This window comes from Balaenoptera ricei, chromosome 21 (genome assembly GCF_028023285.1).
Source record: "Balaenoptera ricei isolate mBalRic1 chromosome 21, mBalRic1.hap2, whole genome shotgun sequence".
In the NCBI taxonomy this organism is placed as follows: Eukaryota; Metazoa; Chordata; class Mammalia; order Artiodactyla; family Balaenopteridae; genus Balaenoptera; species Balaenoptera ricei.
The window spans coordinates 12,770,736-12,795,299 of NC_082659.1; the positions used below are offsets into that span (position 1 = coordinate 12,770,736).

General features: G+C 35.4%; 1 protein-coding gene across 1 annotated transcript in view; it reads left to right on the plus strand.

Moving 5' to 3' along the window:
* The window catches only part of TRAPPC11 (trafficking protein particle complex subunit 11), a 41,282-nt gene that overhangs the window by 938 nt on the left and 15,780 nt on the right, over positions 1–24,564 (plus strand). The window contains exons 2-23 of the mRNA XM_059909349.1: positions 1,628–1,852; positions 3,702–3,871; positions 4,526–4,596; positions 5,409–5,523; positions 6,286–6,385; positions 6,757–6,830; positions 8,722–8,818; positions 10,509–10,642; positions 11,298–11,445; positions 13,689–13,782; positions 14,598–14,677; positions 14,776–14,854; positions 14,937–14,991; positions 15,339–15,484; positions 15,917–15,978; positions 16,070–16,202; positions 16,790–16,920; positions 20,338–20,493; positions 22,007–22,194; positions 22,316–22,464; positions 22,647–22,768; positions 23,289–23,408. Coding sequence (XP_059765332.1) covers positions 1,649–1,852; positions 3,702–3,871; positions 4,526–4,596; positions 5,409–5,523; positions 6,286–6,385; positions 6,757–6,830; positions 8,722–8,818; positions 10,509–10,642; positions 11,298–11,445; positions 13,689–13,782; positions 14,598–14,677; positions 14,776–14,854; positions 14,937–14,991; positions 15,339–15,484; positions 15,917–15,978; positions 16,070–16,202; positions 16,790–16,920; positions 20,338–20,493; positions 22,007–22,194; positions 22,316–22,464; positions 22,647–22,768; positions 23,289–23,408 — 2,628 coding nt within the window. The 5' untranslated portion in view covers positions 1,628–1,648. The remainder of the gene's footprint in view (positions 1–1,627; positions 1,853–3,701; positions 3,872–4,525; positions 4,597–5,408; positions 5,524–6,285; positions 6,386–6,756; positions 6,831–8,721; positions 8,819–10,508; positions 10,643–11,297; positions 11,446–13,688; positions 13,783–14,597; positions 14,678–14,775; positions 14,855–14,936; positions 14,992–15,338; positions 15,485–15,916; positions 15,979–16,069; positions 16,203–16,789; positions 16,921–20,337; positions 20,494–22,006; positions 22,195–22,315; positions 22,465–22,646; positions 22,769–23,288; positions 23,409–24,564) is intronic.

Below are 24,564 nucleotides of genomic sequence, written 5' to 3' on the forward strand. Positions count from 1 at the left end.
CTTTCTAAGGTACAATGTGGCAAGAATTTCTGATACAATTTTCGTACAGTTATTTTGGGATAGAGTTACCGTAATTTAGAGCTGCACTGTCTGTTATAGTAGCCAGTCGCCATAGGTAGCTATTGAGCATTTGAAATAGGCTAGATGTGCTCCGAGTGTACAATACACATCAGACTTTGGAGACATAGTATTAAAAAACGTAAAACATCTCACTAATAACTTTTATAGTAACGTTGAATTGATAATATTTTGGACATACTGGTTAAGTAGAATATTATTAAAATTAATTTCATCCCTTTCTTTACTTTTTAATGTGACTACTAGAAAATTTTAAATTATTTATGTAGGTTATATTATATTTCTCTTGGACAGGATTGTGATTTTAAGTGATTTAAACGTCATTTCTGTTTCCCCTTATTTCCACTCCATATTCAAAGGACACAGCTAATCCTCTTGAGCCTCTGGGGTTATTAAAGGAAGTGGGTATTTAGGGCTCTAATCTAGACTCTTTGGGATCAAGCAGTGGTACCTAAATTGTGTTTTGACCATCTCTTTTTTATTTGCCCCCCAAATTCACTAGAACTAGAATCTGTTTCTGAGTATGCAGTCCTTTGCCCTCGTACCTTAATCCTGTCCTCAGAATATCTGTTTAAGCAATTCTAAAACTTCTGTCTATTGTGGACATTTGTCATTTCTGATAGGCTTTCCAAACCAATTATCTAGTACCCATTGTTCCTTCAGTACTTAAGTGCGAGAAGCCTAAGAGTCTTTCCTAAATTAACTTTTACGTTAAAAATACTGTTTTGCTGATCAAGTGGTGGCCTAAGCGCTCCTAACTTCTCACAGAAATTGTATTTGAGTCCTGTATGATATACTGGTGGAGATCACCTTTTAAACCAACCATATGATACATGTTTTTGAAAATGAGAAATTATTCTTAAAATATAATAATTTTGTTCGCAATGAACACTTTTATATAATTGCTTTTCAAAACGTAGTGCATCTTGGATTGATATAGACTGCTTCTCAGCTAAAGGGCACAGTAGAAACATGTCCTCCTAGAGGTTTCCATTCATTATTAGCTTTTCCCTTGTAGATTTTCCTTTAAGTAGTGCATTTGTATTAATTGTGGAGAAATGAGAAAACATAGCTATTTAGATAATTAGCATATTATTTTAATATCTCAGGAAATCAGAAATTAGATGTTAGCAATTACAGAGATATTAGAGATAGTTGCACTTTATTGTATATGTAAGTCAATCATTGTTTTTCTTTATAACTGAAATCAGTACTTTGATCACCCTCCTGCTTTCCTGGTCTGCTTATTCCAAAGTTTTGTGTGGTTTTGAGATGTTACTGGAAATAGTGATTTGTCTTAAAGTTGACTGCAACCCTTGTATATGAAAGATTTTTAAAAATATTATACCAATAGTTATTAAATTTTAATAGGTCCAATTCAAGAATTAAAGTTTGCCCTTTTGCTCTCTTCGTTTGGATTTGCTTGACAGTTTGTAGACACTCAAAGACTTGCCTTTTTGTAATGTTTTTCAAATGGTGGAGGTTCATATGTTAGATGTGGATGTGGGCTTTTAAGAAATTAATTAATGTATTAACATTTGTATTTCAGAATTTTCCTGACTCCTTGAACATGAGCCCCACACAATGGGACTTCCCTGTGGAATTATGTTGTCGGCCTATGGCTTTTGTTACTCTCACGGGCCTGGATGTGGTTTATAATGCCGTCCATCGAGCTGTCTGGGATGCTTTCTGTGCCAATCGGAGGGCTGATCGGGTACCGATTTCTTTCAAGGTGCTCCCAGGTGACCATGAGTATCCCAAATGTAGACCCAAGGTAATGACATTATGATTGCAAGGGGACTCTCCTTCTCCCTCTGTCTCTTTCTTTGCATGTGTGTATCTTTTTTGTTCCTATATCTGTGCAGGAAAACCCCTGAGTTTATCAAGGGTATGGTTACAGTGGTGCATGAAGAAAACTCCAGATGTTTTCTTGTATGTAATATACTACAGGTGTATCTAATAATCCCTTTTTTTTTTTACCCCAGAAGAATAATTGCTTTATAATTATTAAGCTTTCTATCCTATGAGCCTAGGTTTTCCATTTTTTATTTGTTGTTAAAAAGAGACCCCAAGGCTCCATAATTTTAACAAAGGCCTCTCTAAAAGGAAGGTCTCACATTCCTCACTCACCATTGCCAGTATCATTATAAAATCCATAGTCTCTGCAGTTTGGTTTGATTTCACAAACATATTTTGAGCACTTGCTTTGGTTTAGAGTACCTGGAACTGCAACAGGCTGGTGATAGAAATTTAAATAATACATACTCTCTGTCCTTGATGAGTTCTACATAAACTAAAACAGTTTATTCAGTGTGGAATAGGAGGGGTATTAAGTTCAAAACTGACTTTAGAATGAACATCATGGTAGAGACTCTGATTTACTTAGAAAAAAAATACTTAGAATGATGATAGTATGAATTAATAATAGCAACTCATACACGTATATTGCTTATTATGTCAATTTGCTTTTTAAGAAAGTTATGTACATTGACTGATTTGTCACTTATTGTAATCTTTTCAGGTTGGTCTGAAAGTCAGTTAATAAGACACATTGATCAAAATAAACTGCCTACTTTTTTTCCCCCCTAGAGCAATGTTTCTGACAGACTGGTCTTTGGACCAAGTATATCATCACCTGGGGTGTTTATTAAGCATGTCAGTACTGGCTGTCCTCAGTTAAACTCGGGGGAGCGTAGGACCTGTAGATTTGGTCACCTGCTGATTCTTTTGCATGTGTTTGAGACTCCCACACCAGAGACACAGTTTCATATATCCAGCCCTAGAAACTGTGAGCTTTCTCTGAAACTGTGGGAGCAGTAGCACCCCTGGCTCTTACACACTGTTTTTAATGTGGTGTTTGTGTCAAGGAAGACCAGCGGCCCAGCACGACTCACCCCTTTCCTCCTGGATTCATTCTTCAGAATTCTCGTTTTCCTCCTCCTGGTTCTTTCCTGAGTTCCCAAGGTGTTTTGTGTCAGATTTCCTTCCTGTCCTCTCTTTCCTCACGTGACATGACCACTGGACCAGCGTGAACCGGAGTGGTCTGGCCAGTGCGGGTGCTTTGGGGGAAACGTGAGATTTCACCCGGGTTCTTCAGGGCACCCCCTCCCCACGGCATGGCACTTAGCGCTGACCCCCACTGACTGCCCTTATGCTTCTGTATTTAAGAATTGTCCTTCAGTTTTTTCTTTCACCCACAAGTGAGGTGTAATGCCATCCTGGTGACATGACTTTGAAGCAGATGAAGCCATATTGGGTTTTAGAGAATATTTGAGCAGCTTTTACAAGAACAGAATCTGGGATGGTGAGGAATATAAGTAGAATTTATTGGGAAAAGGGCTGTTTACTTCCAGGGTATTTGAAGGCCTTGACATCATTAGAAATGCTTTGACTTTGGTCAGTCTTTAAGTGGAAATGGTACTGGCTCTAGGGTTGAGATTCTACCTCCAGTACTTGCTAGCTCTTACCTGATCTCTGTAAGCCTGAATGTCCTCATCTTAAAAATCCGGCATGTGTATATTGAATGAGATAAATACAGAGAAAGTGCCTGCACTCCATAACAGGTGGTTTCTGCTGCTCTTGTTGTCAGAATACCTCTTTTCAACTTTGGCTAATGTTTGCAGAGAACTTCGTATGAATGGTACATTCCCAAAGGGATCCTGAAGACAGGCTGGATGAATAAACATCTGAATCTGGTGCCAGCCCTGGTGGTCGTGTTCTACGAACTGGACTGGGATGAGCCCCAGTGGAAAGAAAAGCAGTCTGAGTGCGCGACCAGAGTGGAAATAGTTAGGTATGGTCCCGTTTGTCAGGCTGACTGTGTTGCGTCAAACTCACATCTGGAGTTTACTGACATTTATCGAAGGCAGCTGAGTGCCATTAAGACTGCCATAGTCATTTGGGGGTCACTGGCCTCCAGTGAAACCTGTTCACTTCCTAGCAGGTAGCATTAATATTAACTTAAGGAATGGTAAGCAATGTGAAGAAATTTCTAAGACAAATTGACCTGAATTTCCAAATGCTTTTTCTTGCATTTATAATTTTTTTGGGGGGGAGATACAGTGGTTTGCTATTTAGTCTCATAAAACACTTTTTGCATTATCACCATTTATTTCAAAGTAAGTCTTTTGGATGACTACTCTAATATATCACTATAAAGAAATAAGTTGTAGTGTAACTTTTACATTGAAGTATATGTTAAACTTTTGCCTGTAAAGCAGATTTTTGTAAGGAACGGAAGCTTTATCTGAGATTATACTTTTAAATCATTGTGGCATGTATGTTTCTTTGTATGTAGGAAAAGAGTTCCCCCAATCTTGGGGTTTTTAAGTTGCAGTTTGTCTTTCTTTGAATTGTCGAGCTTGTATTTTATGTAGTCTTGAATACATTTTTTAAGTTAAAACAGTTTAATTACTTAACTAATTTTATTGTTATTTTTCCACTGCAGGCAGAGTTTACAAGGGAGAAACACAAAAGTTGCAGTGGTTCTGATTCAGAAGAAAACCCCTTTGCCCCCAGGTAGCAAAAGGTTAATTAATAACTGATTGATTGGTTTATCCCTCCAATTCTTATTACCAGGAGGCATAGTTTTTAATGTTGAAATCTTTCATGCATTCAGTTATGGGAAATATGGTGTGTTAACTTGAAAAAGTACCAATAATGCATGAGTAAATGCTTATCGTAAAAACTAAAAACATTAAAGAGTGCAAATCTTCTCAAGTCCTGCTCCCTAGTTCCCCTTACCTCCAGGGAGGCACATGTCAATTGACAAAAGAGTTATTCACTTGATTTTTAAAAAAGAAGGTTTTTTGTTTATCTGAGATCTATTTGAAATTATATTCCTTACGTAATACTTTTTTCTTAATTTGCAATAGAGCAAAGAAAAATGCTGTAGGATTTCTAGTTTCCTATAAGAAAATGTCCTGGTTTCAAGTGCGTATTTATTCTACCATCTCAGACTTTAGAAGCCAAAATACTTTTTTTGTTTCTATCTTGAAACTTGAAGCATCTTAAATAGTTATGGAAACAACTTTCATGAACTATTGCTTCCATTTTTAGTTACGGTTTTGAAACAATTAAGCGGTATATCTGTTGGCATTACTTGGCCTATCTTGGCCTAGTAGAAAATTCCACAGTGTTCTCCTAACAGATATGTACTGTGTAACTTCTAAGCATCCCACAGAGCTCTCAAGGATTCCAGGGGTCTTATAGACGTGGTGAAAAGTGGTTTGGGTTTTTTTTCTTAATTATATTGTACTGATTTGGGGAAATGTCCATTTAGAAAAAATGCATTAATTATTTTCTCTCTTTATGGCACTTGTTGTCAACAGGAGAAGATGTCATTGCTTCCGAAAGGGCTGCAGCCTTGTGCAATGCGTGTGAACTCTCGGGGAAGTCTTTGTTTGTACTGCCCCATACGGACCACCTTGTGGGTTATATTATAAGGTAAATAACCTAGAATATATACTGAATTTTTAAAGTTTTGACTTCCATTTTATTTCATTTTTTTACATATTTTTCTTAGATGTACTTAAACCCTTTGAATGCAGCTTCAGAACTCTGTTTTATTCTGAGGAGGAAGAACCTTGAAGTTCAATCCTTATCTGACTTTGAATTCAGCTTTCTTTCATGCCCTAGGAAGATACTTCTGATATGTACTTATTTTCACAAACAGAACTTTTAGTTGTTTATCCATCTCTGGGCAAATTTTCTTGGTTCCCCTGTAATCTCATAGTTATAGAATGAAGCAGGATTTAATTTATACAAATGTTATTTCCACCTCATTTGCCAGTTCTCATTTTTGGTCCTTTTCCCATTATTTTCCTTAATCTTTAAACCCTAAATGTCAGAGTCACAAAAGATAATCGAATCTAATTGAGTATTAGATATCTGTTTCTTTCATACTTATAAAATTGTAAAATAATAGGAGATTATTAGTGATTACCTAATTTTTACAAATTACAAGAAGTTATTTTTATCAGTTATTTCTTAGATTGTAAAATTTTAAATGACTTTTGGTGGGTCTTCTTTTTAGATTTTTTTATCTAAAAATTTAGCTTATATTTTGCTTTACTTTTTATCTTAATCATGAAGTAAAGCAGACATTATCTCTGTCAGGATTTTACTTTCAGGTCTTATAAATATGATTCTTGAAAACACTTTGGTTTAAAATAACTTCAGTGTTTGAATGTTGGTCTTTTTTAACAGATTAGAAAACGCCTTTTATGAACATGCACAGACTTATTACTACACTGAAATTAGAAGAGTGAAATCTCATAAAGAATTTTTGAATAAAACAACACACCAGGTACATGTCTTTTCCTAAAGAAGGAAATAATAGCAGCATTCTAGAGTAGATTATTCATCATTGATTATTTTTGAGGAGATGATTTAATGTCTTTAATACTTTGATGTTTTTTAAATGGCTTCTGTGCTTTTGAAGTTTTTTTTTAAAGCTTTTAAAAACTATTTTGTCTTTTGTCATCTTTGCCTTTAAAGCTCTTGAAGATAGATTTTGGTAGCCTTCTTAACTACACTTGTTTACTGGAATAATTCTTGAACTTTAATTTTGGATATTTTCCTTTATACTTTTAGGTCTCCTCTTAAACATTATTGTAATTTTTACATTTTTAAGAGAATATGTGTAATAATGATATTTTTTTCCATTCTTCTTTTCAGCTTTTATTTGTTAGACATCAGTTCAAAATAGCTTTCTTCAGTGAGTTGAAACAAGATACACAAAATGCTCTGAAGTAAGTTTCTAACAGTTGTCAAACTAAATTTTTCTTTATGTTAACAATAACATAGTAGTGGCAATTTCTGAATCTCAACCAAACTTTAAGTTTAAAATGTTTATGTTGGTTAGAGTCAGGTTTGTAATATTCACTTTAATTTTTCTAGTTAAATGGAATATATTTGAGTTTTTTAAAAAATATATCCATTTTATCATCAGAAGTAAATTTTATAGTGTCAGAAAGCTTTCTGGTGTAATTTAATTAAATTTCATGATCTAAAGAAACATATTAAAATTTTTCCCGTTCTGTTACCTACTTCTTATTTGTATACTCAGTAAAATCCTTGTGTTAAGACTGATTTTCAAAGTTTCATGTGTATTAAACATTATCTGAATCAGACTGAATTTCTTAAGGTGTGTAGTACATTTATTCAATTCAACTATGATTTTATTTTAATTAATTTTTTTTTAGTTTATAATACCTGCCAGTAGCATCATTTTTCATTCTTTTTAAATTTTATTTATTTATTTATTTTTGGCTGCATTGGGTCTTCGTTGCCGCACACAGACTTTTCTCTAGTTGTGGCGAGCGGGGGCTACTCTTCGTTGTGGTGTGCGGGCTTCTCATTGCAGTGGCTCCTCTTGTTGCAGAGCACGGGCTCTAGGCATGCAGGCTTCAGTAGTTGCGGCACGCGGGCTCAATAGTTGTGGCGCACGGGCTTAGTTGCTCCGCAGCATGTGGGATCTTCCCTGACCAAGGCTCGAACATATGTCCCCTGCATTGGCAGGCAGATTCTTAACCACTGCGCCACCAGGGAAGTCCCATTTTTCATTCTAAGGCTCTGCTTAGAGCTTTGAAGAGTAGTTGCAGATGTGTTGGCAGTGGTTAGGCATTTTATCCCTTTGCTTTTATTTTACTAAACACAATTTAATAAAACATCTCTTTCTAGCTTTAACTCAATTTTTTAAGATTAACAGTGTCAGTGTAGCAAAAGGATAAAAACCAGCTATATATCCTAAAACTGAGGAGAGGCTAAATATACATGGAAGGGTGGAACAGAGAAATAAATAAGTCTGTCATTCAGAGGAATACTGCAGAAACCTCCTCTCTTTTGTTGCTAATGAGGTGCTAAGCATCAAATTGTGTTCTATAAATTTCAACAACTTCATATAGTTTTAGTTGGTTTTAATGTAGTTCATTTTTTTTCCGTGTATTAGTGAAACACCCTCAATTCCAATTCTGTTCAAACACAGTTCTGGAAAGAAAAATGTTACGTGGAGAAGTTAGGAGCAAACACTTTTCTTTGGAGAAGACTGAGATTTTCTCATTACCTTCCATCTTCTATCAGACTTTCCTTTCTCACGCTGTTCTCTCCTTCGGCGCTCGCTGCCCTGAGGGCATCCCCACTGCAGCCCATACCCGAGACCGGTGATACCCATTTCAGTTGTGGAGGTACTTGGGTTTAAAGCTGTTGACCCACCTCTGTCCTGATAGCACCTTCTTCGCTAATACAATTTCTGTTTGTTTGAGAAGCTCAACATGGTACTTTTAAAAAATACTAATTTTTTTTAACAGAATGTTAATTTTGTCATGTAACTCTGGACACTTTTCCACTTTACTTTCATTTTGCAACTGAATTCCTATCCGTTATAGACAGATGTTAATGACAGCAGTGTACAGTGGTTCTGTTCTTAGTGAAAAGTCATTGATTCCTCCCACACATAATGAACCAACATATCATTTTTCAGGACATCAGAGATTGTTATGTATCTGTTATTATTGAGCTGTTGAGTGCTAAGAAATGTTGAGTAAATATTGTTTCTGTTATTTCTAATAATTTTGCTCTTAGGAATCTTTACTTAAAATTAATTTATATCATAATTAACTACCTTCCCCATGTTTATATTAGGAATTACAGGACCGCCTATAATCTTGTACATGAATTGAGAGCCCATGAAACTAATATTCTGGAAATTAAGACCATGGCAGGGTTTATCAACTACAAGGTAATAATTCTACTTCCAAATAAACAAAATTTGGCTTTAAATATTGGAGTATCTTTTTAAAGTTTGGAAATCCAGATGACTCACTTGCTCTGAAAAGTGAGTATTTGATGAACTATGCTATGCTGTTTTATGTCCTTTATCTCAAGGAGCACCCTGGTTTTAACAGCCTAATTGTAATGCTTGGTTTTGAGCTATGGTCCCAGAGTTCTCATTTAGAGGAGTTTTATCTTTGTAAAACTCCTTGAGGAGGGTCTTTTGTTTGTTTTTAAGTGGGTGCAGGAGGGAGTGAGAAGAAAGCTGCCTACAGTATTGAATTTTAGAAGCTGCAACTTATTAGAACTGGGTGAGCCTTCCTTGGTTTAATGGCCAGCCATAGAAAAGGTGTACCTATTCCTCCCCTTAGAGAAAACTTTTATATGTGTTATGTGAGCATTTTAAGGTTGTATATGGTAGAAATAGACACCCCCAGAAGGCAGATGAGGCTTTTTGTTTTGCTTTTAATCTTTCCACACTCATCTTTTAAAGAGGCTGGCACTGGGTTAGTGATGTAAGGGCAGAGGGACACTTTGTTCACTGCTTGTGTAGGTGTAAATTAGTACAGCTTCTATAGAGGCTATTTTTGGCAATGACAGTGCAGATTTAAAGTGGATATTCCTTTTGACCTAGCAATTCCATTTTGGGAAATTTATCCCACGTATGTGCTAAGACTTGCAAATCACATATGTAAGGATATTTATTGCCTCTTGTAATAGGAAAAGGTTGGAAACAACCCCACAATAACTGACTGGTCAATATAAATTATAACTCCAAACAACGAAATATTATACAGCTATCAAGAATGAAGCAGCTCCATCCATTGAAATGGAATGACATCCAAGATATATTGTTAGGTGAAAAAAGTAAGGCACAAAGCAGCATATTTAGTGTGATGCTATTTATATAAAAATAATAGTTTATTTGTAAATGCACATACACACTTGTCTGTGCACAGAATATATCACCAAATGTATGCTGGGAGCTGGTTGCCTCTAGAGAGGGAAATTGGATGGCTGAGGGACAGGGATGGATGAGAGATTTAACTTTTCGTGTATTCCCTTATACCTAAAAAAATAAAATTAAAAGTGGTAATAAGCATGTGGAAATAAATTTAGGCTTTGTTTCTTCTTTTTTTTTTTTCATTTACACTACATACATATAGATTATTACTTTGAAATAACATCCCAGTTAATTTTTCAAGAATTTCTGTAATCCTTGTTTGATATGGAGGCTACTGTGCTCTAATTGTTCTACAAAAAATCTTTAGCTTTCTGACGGTTCTAAAACTGAAAGTTAATCTGTCCTTTCTCAGTTACCTGTTGGAAATATTTCATTTTTGCCCGTCTTTATGCTCTTCATTGGGTTTAATATTTCTTTATTCTATACTTTAAAAAACTTTGCAACGTATAGAATAGATTCATTACAAATAGTGAATAATTTTATTTCATTAATCAAAGGGACATAACCTCTGTTTTTAGCATAACCTTTCTAATAGAGGAAATCAGTTCTGTTGCACTTCAATTCTATTGAACTTCAGAGAAGGAAATTCCATACTCTTTTTAAAGTTAGTCTCAATTTTTATATATTTTTAAATGAATACGCCTTTTGACTTTGGTTTTCTTCTTTACTTTGGGGTTGATTTTACATCTTCCAGATCTGTAGGCTGTGTTTTCAGCACAACACCCCACTGGACGCAATTGCTCAGTTCCGAAAGCACATCGACTTGTGTAAGAAAAAAATCGGAAGTGCAGAGTTGTCTTTTGAGCATGCTGCATGGATGTCTAAACAGTATGTTTTAAATTGTATTTTCAGAATGTTTTTTAAACAAATACTTGGGGTTTGGAGGAATGGAGTTAGCATGGACTTTGGTTCTAAATCGAACTAAGATTTTTGCCAGTAAGTAGGTTTTTAATGATCCACCATAAGTATGTTCCCAGTAATTGTAGATACTGATTCATACAGTTTCTTAATGGAAATTAGCTAGTTCCTGGGACCATCTCTTTCATTCAATATATATATATCAAGTTTCCACCATGTGTCTAAATACCAAGAATATAGCAGTGAATAGACAGTATCCCTACTGACATGGAACTTGCTCTCTGAGACTGATGACTAAAAATTGCTAAAATGAAAATTTTCCCAGAAACATGGATGTATTTGAGTGGTGGGAACTATGTTGACATCTGGCTTGATGGTATATTTATAAAGACCTGCTAACACAGAAGAGTTGACTTAAAGAATTTTTCTGTAACCTACGATTAGTGTGTATTAGTGTTTACAAAGAAATCCCCACAATTAATAGTTCAGCAGTAGCATTATTTTGATACAGTCTGCTGAGGTTATGGTTCCAGGATGAATAACTACTAGAAGTAAGCTGCTTTTTCTTTCCTTTTTCTTTTTAATTCCATTTTTTTATTTCTTGATTTTTTTTTTTTTCTTTAAGATTCCAGGCCTTTGGAGATTTATTTGATGAAGCTATCAAGTTGGGGTTGACAGCTATTCAAACTCAGAATCCTGGTTTCTATTACCAGCAGGCAGCATACTATGCCCAGGAGCGGAAACAGCTTACGAAAACCCTCTGTAACCATGAAGTAAGTCACTGACTCCTGTATTATCTGGCATTTAGGAAATCTATTAACCTTCTCTTGAAAGAAGATAATACTGATTGGTGTTGATAGTTTTTTTCCAAGCCTTTGCATGTAACAAGTTTTTATCTTTTATATTTTCAGGAATTAGGATTATTTTCAGTTTTAGCCTGAGTACTCTATTTTCACCTGTGAATTAAGCAGAAGTTTCTCTTTGAAGAACTGATTTATGATTAGCGATAAGTCAGTGATTTAGAGGAGAGAAAGTTACTTTAAAATAAAAGCCACAGTTTAGTCCATGCCTTACTGTAAATCCATTGTTTTGTTTCTGTGATCACTGCTAGAGTTTGAAGGACACTGAGAAATGTGCTTTATTTTGACCCACTGGAGAGCATAACGTTGGCCTTCTTTCTCTTCCTGGGGTTCTCCTCTATGGAAAACTCTAAAGAATCTATTTGAGGATGTTAACTGCATATTTTCTTAAACTTGACATTTCATTTTGCCTTTCTCTTGGATGGTTATATTTAAATACCAGTTTTCCCATAAGCACCTTTAAAATAAGAACATGGTGTGTGTATATAGATAGAGATATTTACATTCACATAGTTATTTCAGTTTATTTTCACTTAAAACCTCAGATTTCTTCTCTGAAGATAGGTGAATTTTAACAACAGTGCTACTTAAAAAACTGTTCAAAAAGAAAAAAAACAGTTTGCTTATTAGTACTTTAAATGCTTGGATTTTTTCCCCTTAAATCATGATATACCTAGACTATTTTCTTTTTTTTTTTTTTTTAAACTTTTTTTTTCTTTTTTTTTTTTAGAAATTCACATTCTTTTATTTATTTATTTATTTATGACTGTGTTGAGTCTTCGTTTCTGTGCGAGGGCTTTCTCCAGTTGCGGCAAGTGGGGACCACTCCTCATCGCGGTGCGCGGGCCTCTCACCATCGCGGCCTCTCTTGTTGCGGAGCACAGGCTCCAGACGCGCAGGCTCAGCAATTGTGGCTCACGGGCCCAGTTGCTCCGTGGCATGTGGGATCTTCCCAGACCAGGGCTCGAACCCGTGTCCCCTGCATTGGCAGGCAGACTCTCAACCACTGCGCCACCAGGGAAGCCCTACCTAGACTATTTTCTACCTTGTTATTTGTATATGACGTATAATTTCATTGCATGTATTATATTTTAAAAGTTTGGCATATTATATTTGAGCACAGTATTTTAAAAGGTGATTAAAACTGGGTCTTGTATGGATATGAGGAAATGGGCATTAGCAAATATTGGCTGGAATGTAAAATAATATTTCTGTCAAGTAATAATTTAAGAAGCCTCAAAATCATGCCTGTCTTTTGACCCAGAATTTCATATCCAGGAAGCCTAAGGCAGATAAGAGAGCCTAAGAGATAAGTATTAAAATTTATTTATAGAGTTGTTCTGACAGATTTATTAATTGTAATGTAAAATAAAAATAACAATGAACAGCTATAGGGAATCTGTTACAATGTGGAACAGCAGGCAGCCATGAAAAATAACGTTTTGGAAGAATCTTTAATGATATGGTGAGATATACAGAATGTATTTAAAAGAAAAAAGCAGGTTGAAAAATTATTTCAGCTGATGACGAATAAACGTTTGCATACAAAATCTGGAAGAATAATGTATATACATTGTTAACAGTGGTAGTAGGTCTATAGGTAATTTAAATTTTTATCCTTTTCCTTTTGGACATTTTCTGCATTTTTTAACAATTACTTGTATTACATTTTGGTTTTAGAGGGAAAAGTTATAAAAAAGAAAAGTATAAATTTGTAAATTCTGGTGCCAAAAATATCCTTCCCCCATCAATACCAAGACTTAATACACATGTGATAAAAAAGGAAAATAGTGTCTTCTTTTCAAAACTCCTATAACATTATTTTTATTTGCACAAAAAACACTTATACATATGGAATAACCATCAAATTTAATTTGTAATATATTTTTACTGGTTTAGAAGTTAAAAGAATATGTAGAGCAGTTAGTTACTATGAAATCATTTGTCAGAATCAGGTTGATTTATTCCATTTAATTTTTATAAAACTACCTAATATTAAATGAAACATTTCTTGTTTAATTTTATGAAAATTTAATTTATGTTAAAATATTCACAACTTTGATATTTGAATGTGTTATTCGTATTTATGTAAGCTTTTTTATTCTAACAAAGATTGAGGAAGAGTTGGTTTTGATGGGTTGTGTTTTAACTTACAGGCTTCTGTAACGTACCCCAACCCTGATCCCTTAGAAACGCAAACAGGACTTCTTGACTTCTACGGACAACGATCGTGGCGACAAGGAATACTAAGTAAATAATTTTTCCTCTTTTCCCTTTCTCTCAACCTCAAAAGCAGAAGGTTACTATCTTAATTTTTCCATGGCTGCACTAGTATAACAAATTATGCTGAGGTAAAAATATGTGCTTTTTAAACACTTTTTAAGATTTACTTTAAAAATGTGTTGTTTTTATCACCATGTCTTAGAATGACTTATAATTAAAGATGTGGATGTGACTAAAACATTTGGAGATCTGTTGTCTTAAATGACACAATTAATAAGCCACTCTGGTCTATTTAAATATTTTATTTTATTATTTTATTTATTTATTTATATTTATTTTTTTTATCAGTTTAAATTTAAATTTAAACAGTTTAAAATATTTAAATATTTTAATTCCAGTTAAGTTTAACGGTTTTTTATGTTTGCCATTTTAGAACATCATTACTTGAGCCACCTTAAAAATAATTTCTCTATCTTTTTTGTTTTATACACACTTAATTTGAGCAATTTCTGTGGCCATTAAACTTTTTGTTAAGAAATTATTTACTTTAATCTACAGGAAATGTATTTTGTCTAGAAAATGATATTGGCATTACTTTTGAGGTGGTTGATTCCACTGGGCAAAAGAGTACAGAGCTCAGTAACATACCCTTCGGAACAGAGACCACAGAGAAGATTCCATGCTAATAAAGCTGTCTCTTAGAATCTTTAGAATTCTAGAATGTTTAAGAATCTTAAGTACATTGTATACGAAGGATTCAAGGAGTGTACACATCCAGTGTTCGTGTGAAGGATTTGTGTTAAATGAGCTATCTGAAATGGGTTGTGTCCTATCTTATACAGGTTTTGATCTTTCTGATCCCGAAAAAGAGAAGGTGGGGATTCTTGCCATTCAGCTGAAGGAGAGAAGTGTTGTTCACTCTGTAAGTCTTTTTTCCAGTATAAACTATTTTTTACAGTATTCCAGGAAAACATGAGACTATTTTTATTGGAATGTTTCACATTTTATCTTTTCTAACAGGAAATAATAATAACTCTTCTGAGCAATGCTGTTGCGCAATTTAAGAAATATAAGTGTCCAAGAATGAAAAGTCATCTGAGTAGGTATCCGTAACATGCCACAACTTTGTGCAACTTTGAGTAATTTTAAATTATGTTCATACAGTCTTTTTTCCTTTATAGTGGTTCAAATGGGAGAGGAATATTATTATGCAAAGGATTATACCAAAGCTTTGAAGTGAGTTCTGTTCACTATTTATTTTTACAAGTATTCTGATTCCCTTGCAGCAGAATTAGCATGGAAATCTGTACTGAAGGATGTATTATTTCCATATTTATTCCTACTTCTATTAAACACCATTTCCGTGATATTTATTCAAGTATTGTCTGCTGGTACATTCATTATCAGAGTCTTAGGAAACCTCACATTTACCTAATGTGAAAATACCTGTTAAACTATTTCAGTAAGATTTTCTGAAGTTTATATAAAATGAGTAAAGCAGTTTATTTTAGTTTCTCCATGAACTCTTCAAACCCTTCCTTGTGAAGCTGTCTCGGCCTGTCTGACATTTTGTCCTCTGTTAGGTTGCTGGATTATGTGATGTGTGATTATCGGAGTGAAGGATGGTGGACCCTGCTCACGTCTATACTGACCACAGCTCTGAAGTGTTCCTACCTCATGGCCCAACTGAAAGATTACATCACTTATTCCCTAGAACTCCTTGGAAGAGGTAACTTGATGTTCTTTCAGTAAAATTCTGAATCTTTACAGTTACATAGCATCTTTAGCTTCTTTAAATTGGAAGAATAATTCAGTATCGAATATCTGGTAGTACTGTTATCACATGCAAGTCACTTGGCGGAGTGAAGGGGTTTTATACTTTATTGGAACTTGTTATAGTTGAAGGTCTTACTGTAGTTGAGAAAAATCTGCCTTACTTTTTAAAATATGGCATAAAATAATTTTTCACATAGAGTTCAAACGCACATACATCAAGCATTGGGGCTGACTTTTAGAAAGCTGTGCTGTCAGTTTTCCGGAGTTGTGCTTAGCCATCTTAGAAGAGAGATTTATCTGCAGGGTTTTAATACCTGAAATGGGGGTAGTGGGCTTACTTGCCTGTCTTGTAGTTCTAATTTTCTTCCTTCTTCCTTCCTATTAGCTTCAACTCTGAAAGATGACCAGAAATCTCGGATAGAAAAGAACCTCATAAATGTTTTAATGGTAGGTTGGAATTCTTTATATAAAATCTGTATCTGGATATGTGTATTTTATATAACTAGCTGAACAGATGTTTAACTCCATGTTGGTGCAGAATGAAAGTCCTGATCCTGAACCTGACTGTGATATCTTAGCTGTGAAAACTGCTCAGAAGCTGTGGGCGGACCGAATTTCTCTGGCCGGCAGCAATCTTTTCACAATAGGCGTACAGGACTTTGTGCCATTTGGTGGGTAACCAACGTCTACAGTATTATTTTAGAGAAATCGTGCTTATTTCTATAAAATAAATAGACACAGAATAATAAAGTCAAAGAATTTTCCAAGTACAATCATTTTATAGATGAACCGTGTGATTTTTTTTTTTTTTTTTTAATTTTCTGCCCATCGCCTTTAAAGATGGTCAAAATTTTAAATACTTAGTTGAGGTCTTAAAATTTACTCTGTTCATCTGTAGTTCAGATGTTATTTGAAATGCATTTGAAAAGACAGTTATTTTAAAAGTTTATGCTTTATTGTCTAGGCAGGTATTTTGAAATAAGTTAAAAATAACAAAATGGTTCTTTTTTCTTTAAAATCCTATGTCAGTTACATTTTAGGAGGAACCATGTTTTTAAAATTAGAGAGGTTTTGGAGCTAGAGTTTATTTAAATTTGGTTTGATTTATGTCTTTTGAAATGCTTCAGGTGCAGAAGTCAGTAAGAATATCCAGTGTAGCTGTTTCCTTTCTGAAGAGTAGACGTGGATCAGAGAATAATGTGTGTGTGTCTAGCGTGTCTGGTGATGTCTGACTCAGCCCTTTTTGTTTTATTTCTAGTGCAATGCAAAGCCAAGTTCCACGCCCCAAGTTTTCATGTCGATGTTCCCGTGCAGTTCGATATTTATCTGAAGGCTGATTGTCCACATCCCATTAGGTTTTCTAAGCTCTGTGTCAGCTTTAATAATCAGGTAATGGTACCTTTTAATGTGTTTTTACCATGTGTGTATCTTATTGTAGCTTACAATAAGCTTATTGTGCTTAGTGAATTTTAGGTCTTAATGGTTTCATATTAACAAATGTATTTTGATAGAGTCTATTTAAAAATAAATGTATTTATAGTTCTCAACTTCTATATCCACAATTCAAGTTTTACACTTTCCTATTCTAATTTTTGTTTTCACTCCCTGCTTAGGAAACCTAAGAACTTTGTCTACACATAGACAAAAAGTTTTGTAATATGTATCTTGAATTTCAAATAAGATGTATTCAGAATGAATATAATTTTCAAAATCATTTGTTTTATTCTAACATTGGTATTAGCTTTATATTATAAAACTGTTATATGTTTGATGTTAAAGAAATGAAAGTAGAATAGGTGGATATAAAGTAGAAAGTAAATGTGTGTTCCTCCAATTCCATTCCTTAGGGGGCGTCACAATTAACTTCTTGAATAGTCTAGACATCTTATGTGCACGCATACATAAGCAACTTTTTTCTCCAGAATTGGGATCGTACTATATTTCCTACATTCTAACATTTTTATAGTGTGATATAGTCAAGTGCTTGATTACATTCTGTTTCAGTTATAAGCTCACTTCTAATTTTCTGGTCACACAGAAAGTATATTGAGCCGTTAACCAGCAAGCATTTATTGAGAGTTACAATATTTTTAGCATCATGGTGAACCTGAAAAAGTTTAGCATATGTCAACCCCACTAAAATATAAGCATTTTGGGAGCAAGGCCAGGACTGGCTCACAGATTGCCTAAATGGGTATTGAGGACTAAATGATGTGTGTAGGCTAGAAACACTGTTACGGCAGGCATGCCGGAGAAAAGAGAGGAAGTTTCAAAATTGAAGGCGCAACTAAGATAGGTTTAAAAAGATGAGAGGGAAAGGATGTGTTCGGCAATGAGAAAACGCTGAATGGAAACAGGAGTGACTGTTCTGTGTTTTTGGGCAAGTGGAAGCAGCAGCCTCACGAGAGCAGAGGATTATAGGTGGGGTGAGCAGGAGTTAGGCTGGGTGGCGTAGAGGAGCCTGGAGAGTTAAGCAGAGTCAGGCTGGGAAGTATCAGTAGAAGTCTTTTAAGATTGATTTGTTCATTCATTTATTCGTTATCTATCTGTTTATTTATTGGATGGTGGTACAGAAAGAATGTTATCTGTTTAAATAGTTTTTTTTTTGACTCATAAGAACTGAGCAATGTCCCTGTAATAGAATTGGTTAAATGAACCTGGGTCACTTGAAGATTAGTATGTTTTATTCAACTTCAAACCATTACCCAAGGATTCCTTCTAATTATTTTGAGAATTTTAAAGCAAGAGCATGAAATTTATGTTTAAGAAACTTTATTCCAGTAGCAAAATAGAGGGAAAGAAATGATATTTTAGAAACCAGAGGCTCTTTGTATGAACCCAGGTACGAAAGTATGAGGATTTGGATTAGGATGCTAGTGATGGGCATGGAGATAAAGGGATAAGAGGCATTTAGAAATGGGTAAGTGTGGATTGCTGAGTGTATATAGGGGATACAGAATGGGGATAGGATGGATAAAGCATGGGCTGTTTGGTGTTTGCAGGCCCAAAACAGTTTATTTTTCCAGCTTTATTGAGATATGGCATATAAAATTGTGTAAGTTTAAAGTGTACATGATGATTTGATACACATATATTGCAAAATGATTACCATAATAAGGTTAGTTAACACATGCATCACCTAACATAATCACCTTTTTGTTGTTGTCTTTGTGAGAACATTTAGGATCTACTCTTTTAGCAACGTGCAAGTAAATAATACAGTATTGCTAATTATAGTCCCCATGCCATACATTAGATCCCCAAAACTTATTTGTCTGATAACTGGAAGTTTATACCCTTTGACCGACATCTTCCCATTTCTGCCAACGCCCAGCATATGGCAGTCCTCATTCTACTCTCTGTTTCTATGAGTAAGTTATAGATTCCACATATAAGTAAGATCATACAGTATTAGGACAGGAGCTTTGTATGTGCTGTTTCTTATGCTTGGATTGGTCTTCCCTCCTCTTTTATTTGCTTAATTCCTCCTCATGTTTTATCCCCTTAAAAGCCTCACTTCCTCAGGGACACCTCCCCTGACCTACATGACTGATTGACCTAGCCAGGCTCACATAACCCTTCATAGTACTTGTCACAGCTGTGGTTTCACTCTTGTCATGTGATTATTTGGTAAATTACTTGTTTTTCTTACTAGAATGTAAGCTCCAAGAGGACAGACAATTTTTTTTTTACTCACTATAAAATATTCTAAATCTGGAATTTAGAGGGTCAGGGAAGGCACTCTCATTTTACTTTTCACATCATAGCCTACTATTCCATTTCTTTTCCTTTTTCCCTTTTAGCAACAGAGACCACATCTATAATTAAACTAATAAAAATATTAAAATAAAATATAAAGCAATTTGTTTTTAAAGTTGTATTCTGAATATATGTTACTTGAAATTCAAGATGCAAATCACAAGGAAAAAAGTAGCGGGTACGAGGCTTCATAAGCCTGGAATAGAAATGAAAATTAGAAGGAAGGTATAAAACTTAACTGTATTAGAATCTTCTGTGAAGATAATTCACCTGCTGGGATAGAAGATGACTCTTGGAAAGTTCTCAGTATTTATTGAAAGGATGAGAATGGTGATCCCTTAGATATGTATATGAAAGATGTCTCTGTTTATTCATCTGTAAGGAGTGTGCTTTTCTGGGAAGGTAGCTAGACACTCAGTTCTGGACATGCTGAACTTGAAGTGATAGTGGAATTATCCCTGAGACAATTGTGGATATAAGCTTTTAGTTAAGGAATAGGTCAGAATTAGAAGTTTTTATGTGGGAGATATTAGCACAGAGGTGCAGAATATGTAGACATGGAAAGACTTTGCAGTGAAATAAACATAAAGAGAAAAGCAGAACCAAAAGCCAAGGACTGAAACTTTTGGAACCTCTGAATGAGGGGAACAAGAGGGAAAAAAGACCTTTGAGGGAAAAAACAGGAGATATTATAGTGTCACAGAAGCCAGGTAAAAAGGAAGCTCTTTAAGAAAAGATGATAGACAGTAGCATCCGATGCAAAACAAAGAATAAATCTTTCTTTCTGTCTCCAGGAAAGGGATGGCTAAATAAATGTTTTCAGAGGTCAGCTTCTGTGTGAACCGTCTTTATCTTGTGGCAGCAGTGAGTGGTTAACTGCTACCATCTGGCATAAAAATACTTTTTCTTTTATTAATAACAAATTCATAATGCTTCAGTTTCAGTGCAGTTAACCTTAACAAGCTCCAAGTAATTCGGTGTTTAGTGTTAGCAAAACATATGACATTTGAGTTCATAAACTGTGACCTTTGCTCACCTCTTTTTCAGGAATACAACCAATTCTGTGTAATTGAAGACGCATCCAAAGCAAGCGACGTTTTAGAAAATTTGACTCAGGGAAAGATGTGCTTAGTTCCTGGTAAAACAAGGAAGTTTTTATTTAAATTTGTGGCAAAAACTGAAGATGTGGGAAAGAAAATTGAGGTTAGTTATGAAAAGTGTTTAAAAAATATTTTAAATGATAAAAGTAATAATATGTATGTCAGAAAAAATTATAATAAAAATAACACAGAAGTTTATTAAGTAAAAAATGAAAATCTTCCACTTGGACTTCCCAAGGGAAACCATTCATTATGGTTTTTTGGTAGGTTTCCCCTCAGTGAGAATATGTTATACATAATATTCAGTAGTTGGCTTTTTTCGCTTGATAGTGATATATTAGATATCATTTCCTGTTAGTACATGAGACCAACCTCATTTTTAATGGCTGCATAATCAGCTAAGGAATTTTAAACTGTATGTATGTATATATATATATATATATATATTCTATAATGTAGTAATTATATTTTGTAAAATATGACATAATTCACACTAAAGAGCTATATCATTTTGACGTTTAAACATTGCTGATTGCATATTTTTAAAGAAAACATGAAGATATATACTTCAAAGGATTCATTTAATGTAGATAATTAAAATGCCTTTCAGAAACATGTGATGAAAGTCATATTTTTATTGAGCATAAACTCTGGAGCCAAGCTGCGTGGGTTTCAACGCCAGCTCTCTGGCTTACCTGCTTGTGGCCCTGGGCAGTTACTTGACCTCATTGTGTCTCCGTTTCTTCATCTATAAAGTGGGGATAGTAACATTACCTACTTCGCAATGTTTCATGAGAATTACATCAGTTAGTTAATGTAAATTTCCTGGAATAGTGATTAGGACGAGGTGAGCTCTCATGAAGTGCTGCTTTCATGGCTGGAATGGGAATGGTCGGCGAATGTGAACTTGAGACGGTTTCTAAGACAAAAACTTAAGACTGTACCCCCTATATTCTCATAATAAGTTCTGTGAATCTGTTGATTTTATTATTAACCAATATCCAGAGTTTTTGCTTATTCATTTAAAAAAAAAAAACTCTGCACGATTTTGGCTAAATCCCTCATGACATGTTTTAATTTTTTACGAGGTACCTAAGGAAGCCTACCAGATGTAAATCATAATTAATAATACTATTTTGAGTATATTTGTTAATGGATTTAGTGGAAAGGACATATATTCAATTAATAAAGAATTTCATTGCTAATACTATTGATGTCGTCAGGAAGAATATGTGTGGCACTAGGAGTTAGCTTGTGAGTGTGTTAATGGTTAGCAGAACATTCATTTATTTCACTCAGCAGCCCCTGCTTCAGTGTCTGCGCCTTCAGGCACCGTGCCAGGCACTGAGATAGCAGCACCGCACCGTCGTGTCTGAGCTGGGGAGTAAGGTTATTATCCTTGTTTAAAGGTGAAGAGGTTGAAACCCCACACACGGCTAGTCCGTGTCACAGCTGAGAAGGGTCCGGGATCGGACTCCCACAGCAGGTGTTCTGACCTCTGTCACGTCGTGGGTCCGAGGAGCGCCATAGCCCAGCAGCCCACCCTGTAATTTGTTGGGAGGGGATGGTGACGAACTGGTATGAGATGGCGTTTCTGACGGACCTCCTCCTTCTAGATCACATCCCTGGATCTGGTTCTGGGCAACGAGGCAGGAAGATGCGTGGTCTTGAATTGGCAGGGAGGAGGAGGAGACGCCGCTTCCACCCAGGAAGCCTTACAGGCCTCCCGTTCTTTCAAAAGAAGGCCCAGGCTCCCCGACAGCGAGGCTCACTGGGACAGCCTAGTGATCCAGGCGAGCACCATGTGAGTCGGCCTGGTGGGCGGATGGTGGAGGTCACCCCACTTCTTTTGAATACTTTGAATACTTTGAATACTTTGTTTCTTTTAAAAAAATCAGTGACTTAGCTAACATTTTTTCCCAAAGGATCATTTCCAGAGTTCCAAACATTTCTGTCCATCTGCGACATGACCCTCCTGCCCTGACTAACGAAATGTACTGTTTGGTTGTGACTGTGCAATCCCACGAGAAGACCCCCATCAGAGACGTGAAGCTCACTGCTGGTTTAAAACCCGGTAAACTTGCCTTTTTAACATTTGAGCCGTGCTGATCCAACATGAAATAAACGTCAGTGACATCAACTGCAGGAAGTTTGTTCAAAAAATGGTTATGACCTAGTGCTCTCTATGCAGTATTGATTGTCAAGATAACGTTTGAATTTCCTGTATTTTTAAAACGCCAACATTCATACTTTTAGGACAGGATGCCAATTTAACTCAGAAAACTCACGTGACTCTTCATGGAACAGAACTGTGTGATGAGTCCTACCCGGCTCTACTCACGGACATTCCTGTCGGAGACCTGCATCCCGGGGAGCAGGTGAACTTGGCCACCTGTGACTGGAGAGGAAATCGGTTTGGTTGTAGTGTTAAATATGTAGTGAGTTTTAGTTTTAGAGCATTTTAACAGCATATCCCGAGACTAAAAAAGTGGTTTAACTAATGCACATTTTATACACATTGCACATATTTAATGTGTAAAATGTCTTCAGTTTTTATACAAGGGATTTTAGAACAAATGATGCTAATATGGAGAATTCATTGCCTGATAAAATAACTAAATAACGCGAAATTTGTAGCTTAGTTAAATAACCTTTTGGTCAACTTTTATTTCCAAACCAAACACAAAGAATTCTTGGGAAGTTGAGAATGGTAATGAAAAAAAGATGGCGTAGTAATGATCCCACTCATGCTGCGACAGGAACAGCTATAAAACGTGTTCAAGAATTTAGCCAGTTGGTACAGTAAACTCTAAAAGGTGGGAGCATTATCCTAGAATATATATTAGGAGGCAATCTCTGTAATATTAATTAAACTAAAATGCTTTTATTTTGTTGCAGCTGGAAAAAATATTATATGTTCGCTGTGGAACAGTGGGCTCAAGAATGTTTCTTGTGTATGTTTCTTACCTGATCAATACAACTATTGAAGGAAAAGAAATTGTTTGCAAGTGTCACAAGGTATTTATTTCATAGCTACTTCGAGAAATACCGTATTTGGAGTGTTTCCTATTTTGTATTATCTTAGTTAACCTGTAAAATAAGCAGCATAGGTGCTTATAGCCCATTACAAGTTTTAATGAAACATCTGTTGATTTTTTTTTACCATTTATGTTTATTATAAATGATGTGATATGGTATTCATCGCTCAAACATTAGAAAATTGGCCTATATGGTTTTTTGTACAGAGAACCAAAAGGTTTGAGATCTCATGCAAAAAAGTCTTGAGACTCTAAACCTATCTGCTTCTTTATAAAATCACACATTAGATAAAATCTGTAAGTTGGCTAATATGAAGAAGGTCTTGTGGGAGGGAGGTCTCCCTTTGTGGAATATTTCTTCTATTAGTAAAGATGATTCTTATGAACATCATTTTTTGGTGAGTGCACATTGATGAGGAAGAAATAAGAAAGCTCTCAGGTCCAACAGCTCAGAGGCAACTGCTATTAACTCCTTGATGTATTTATCGGTCTTTTTTGTTTCAAGAGATTGCAGGGGGACGTGTTTTTATATAGACTTAACCACATTGTATATAATGCTTGTATCCCCTTTTATTAATGGAAAATAATGATATTTGGTATCTTCTTAGTCCTGGCAGCCTTTTCTTAGGAACGGGGTCCTCAGTCCAGCAGAGCAGAAGACCTAGGAATTTGGGGGTTTGTAGTTTGGTCACTGCACAGGGCTGGGCCGCAGGCTGTTTTATAAGTCACTGGGAAGCAAAACCATCCTAAGAGAGTTCAAGTTCAGGAGGATTTCCCAAGTGGGAGGGAGGAAGGCATATAATATACTGCCAAAAATTTCACCAGCCTGATGTAATTAAAAGACCCTGCTGGTGAAGTAGGAGATAAGGGTGCCAGTCTCAGCACTGCCTCCTAAATCCTGAACTCAGGTCAGCCAAGTAACTCCTTTTGACCTCCGTCTCCTCATCTATAAAATAAGAATGTTAAAGTTCTGTGCAGATTTAAAGTCCTAAGCCTTGGATGTTGTTTCTGCTTCTGATAATGAAGTTGATGGTAGACTTGGAATGTACTTGGAAATAATTGTTTGCTACCTCGTTAACTATCCTGAACTCGAGTGAAACAAGTGTGCTGCTACATCTTTAAGCAGTGTTCTCAAG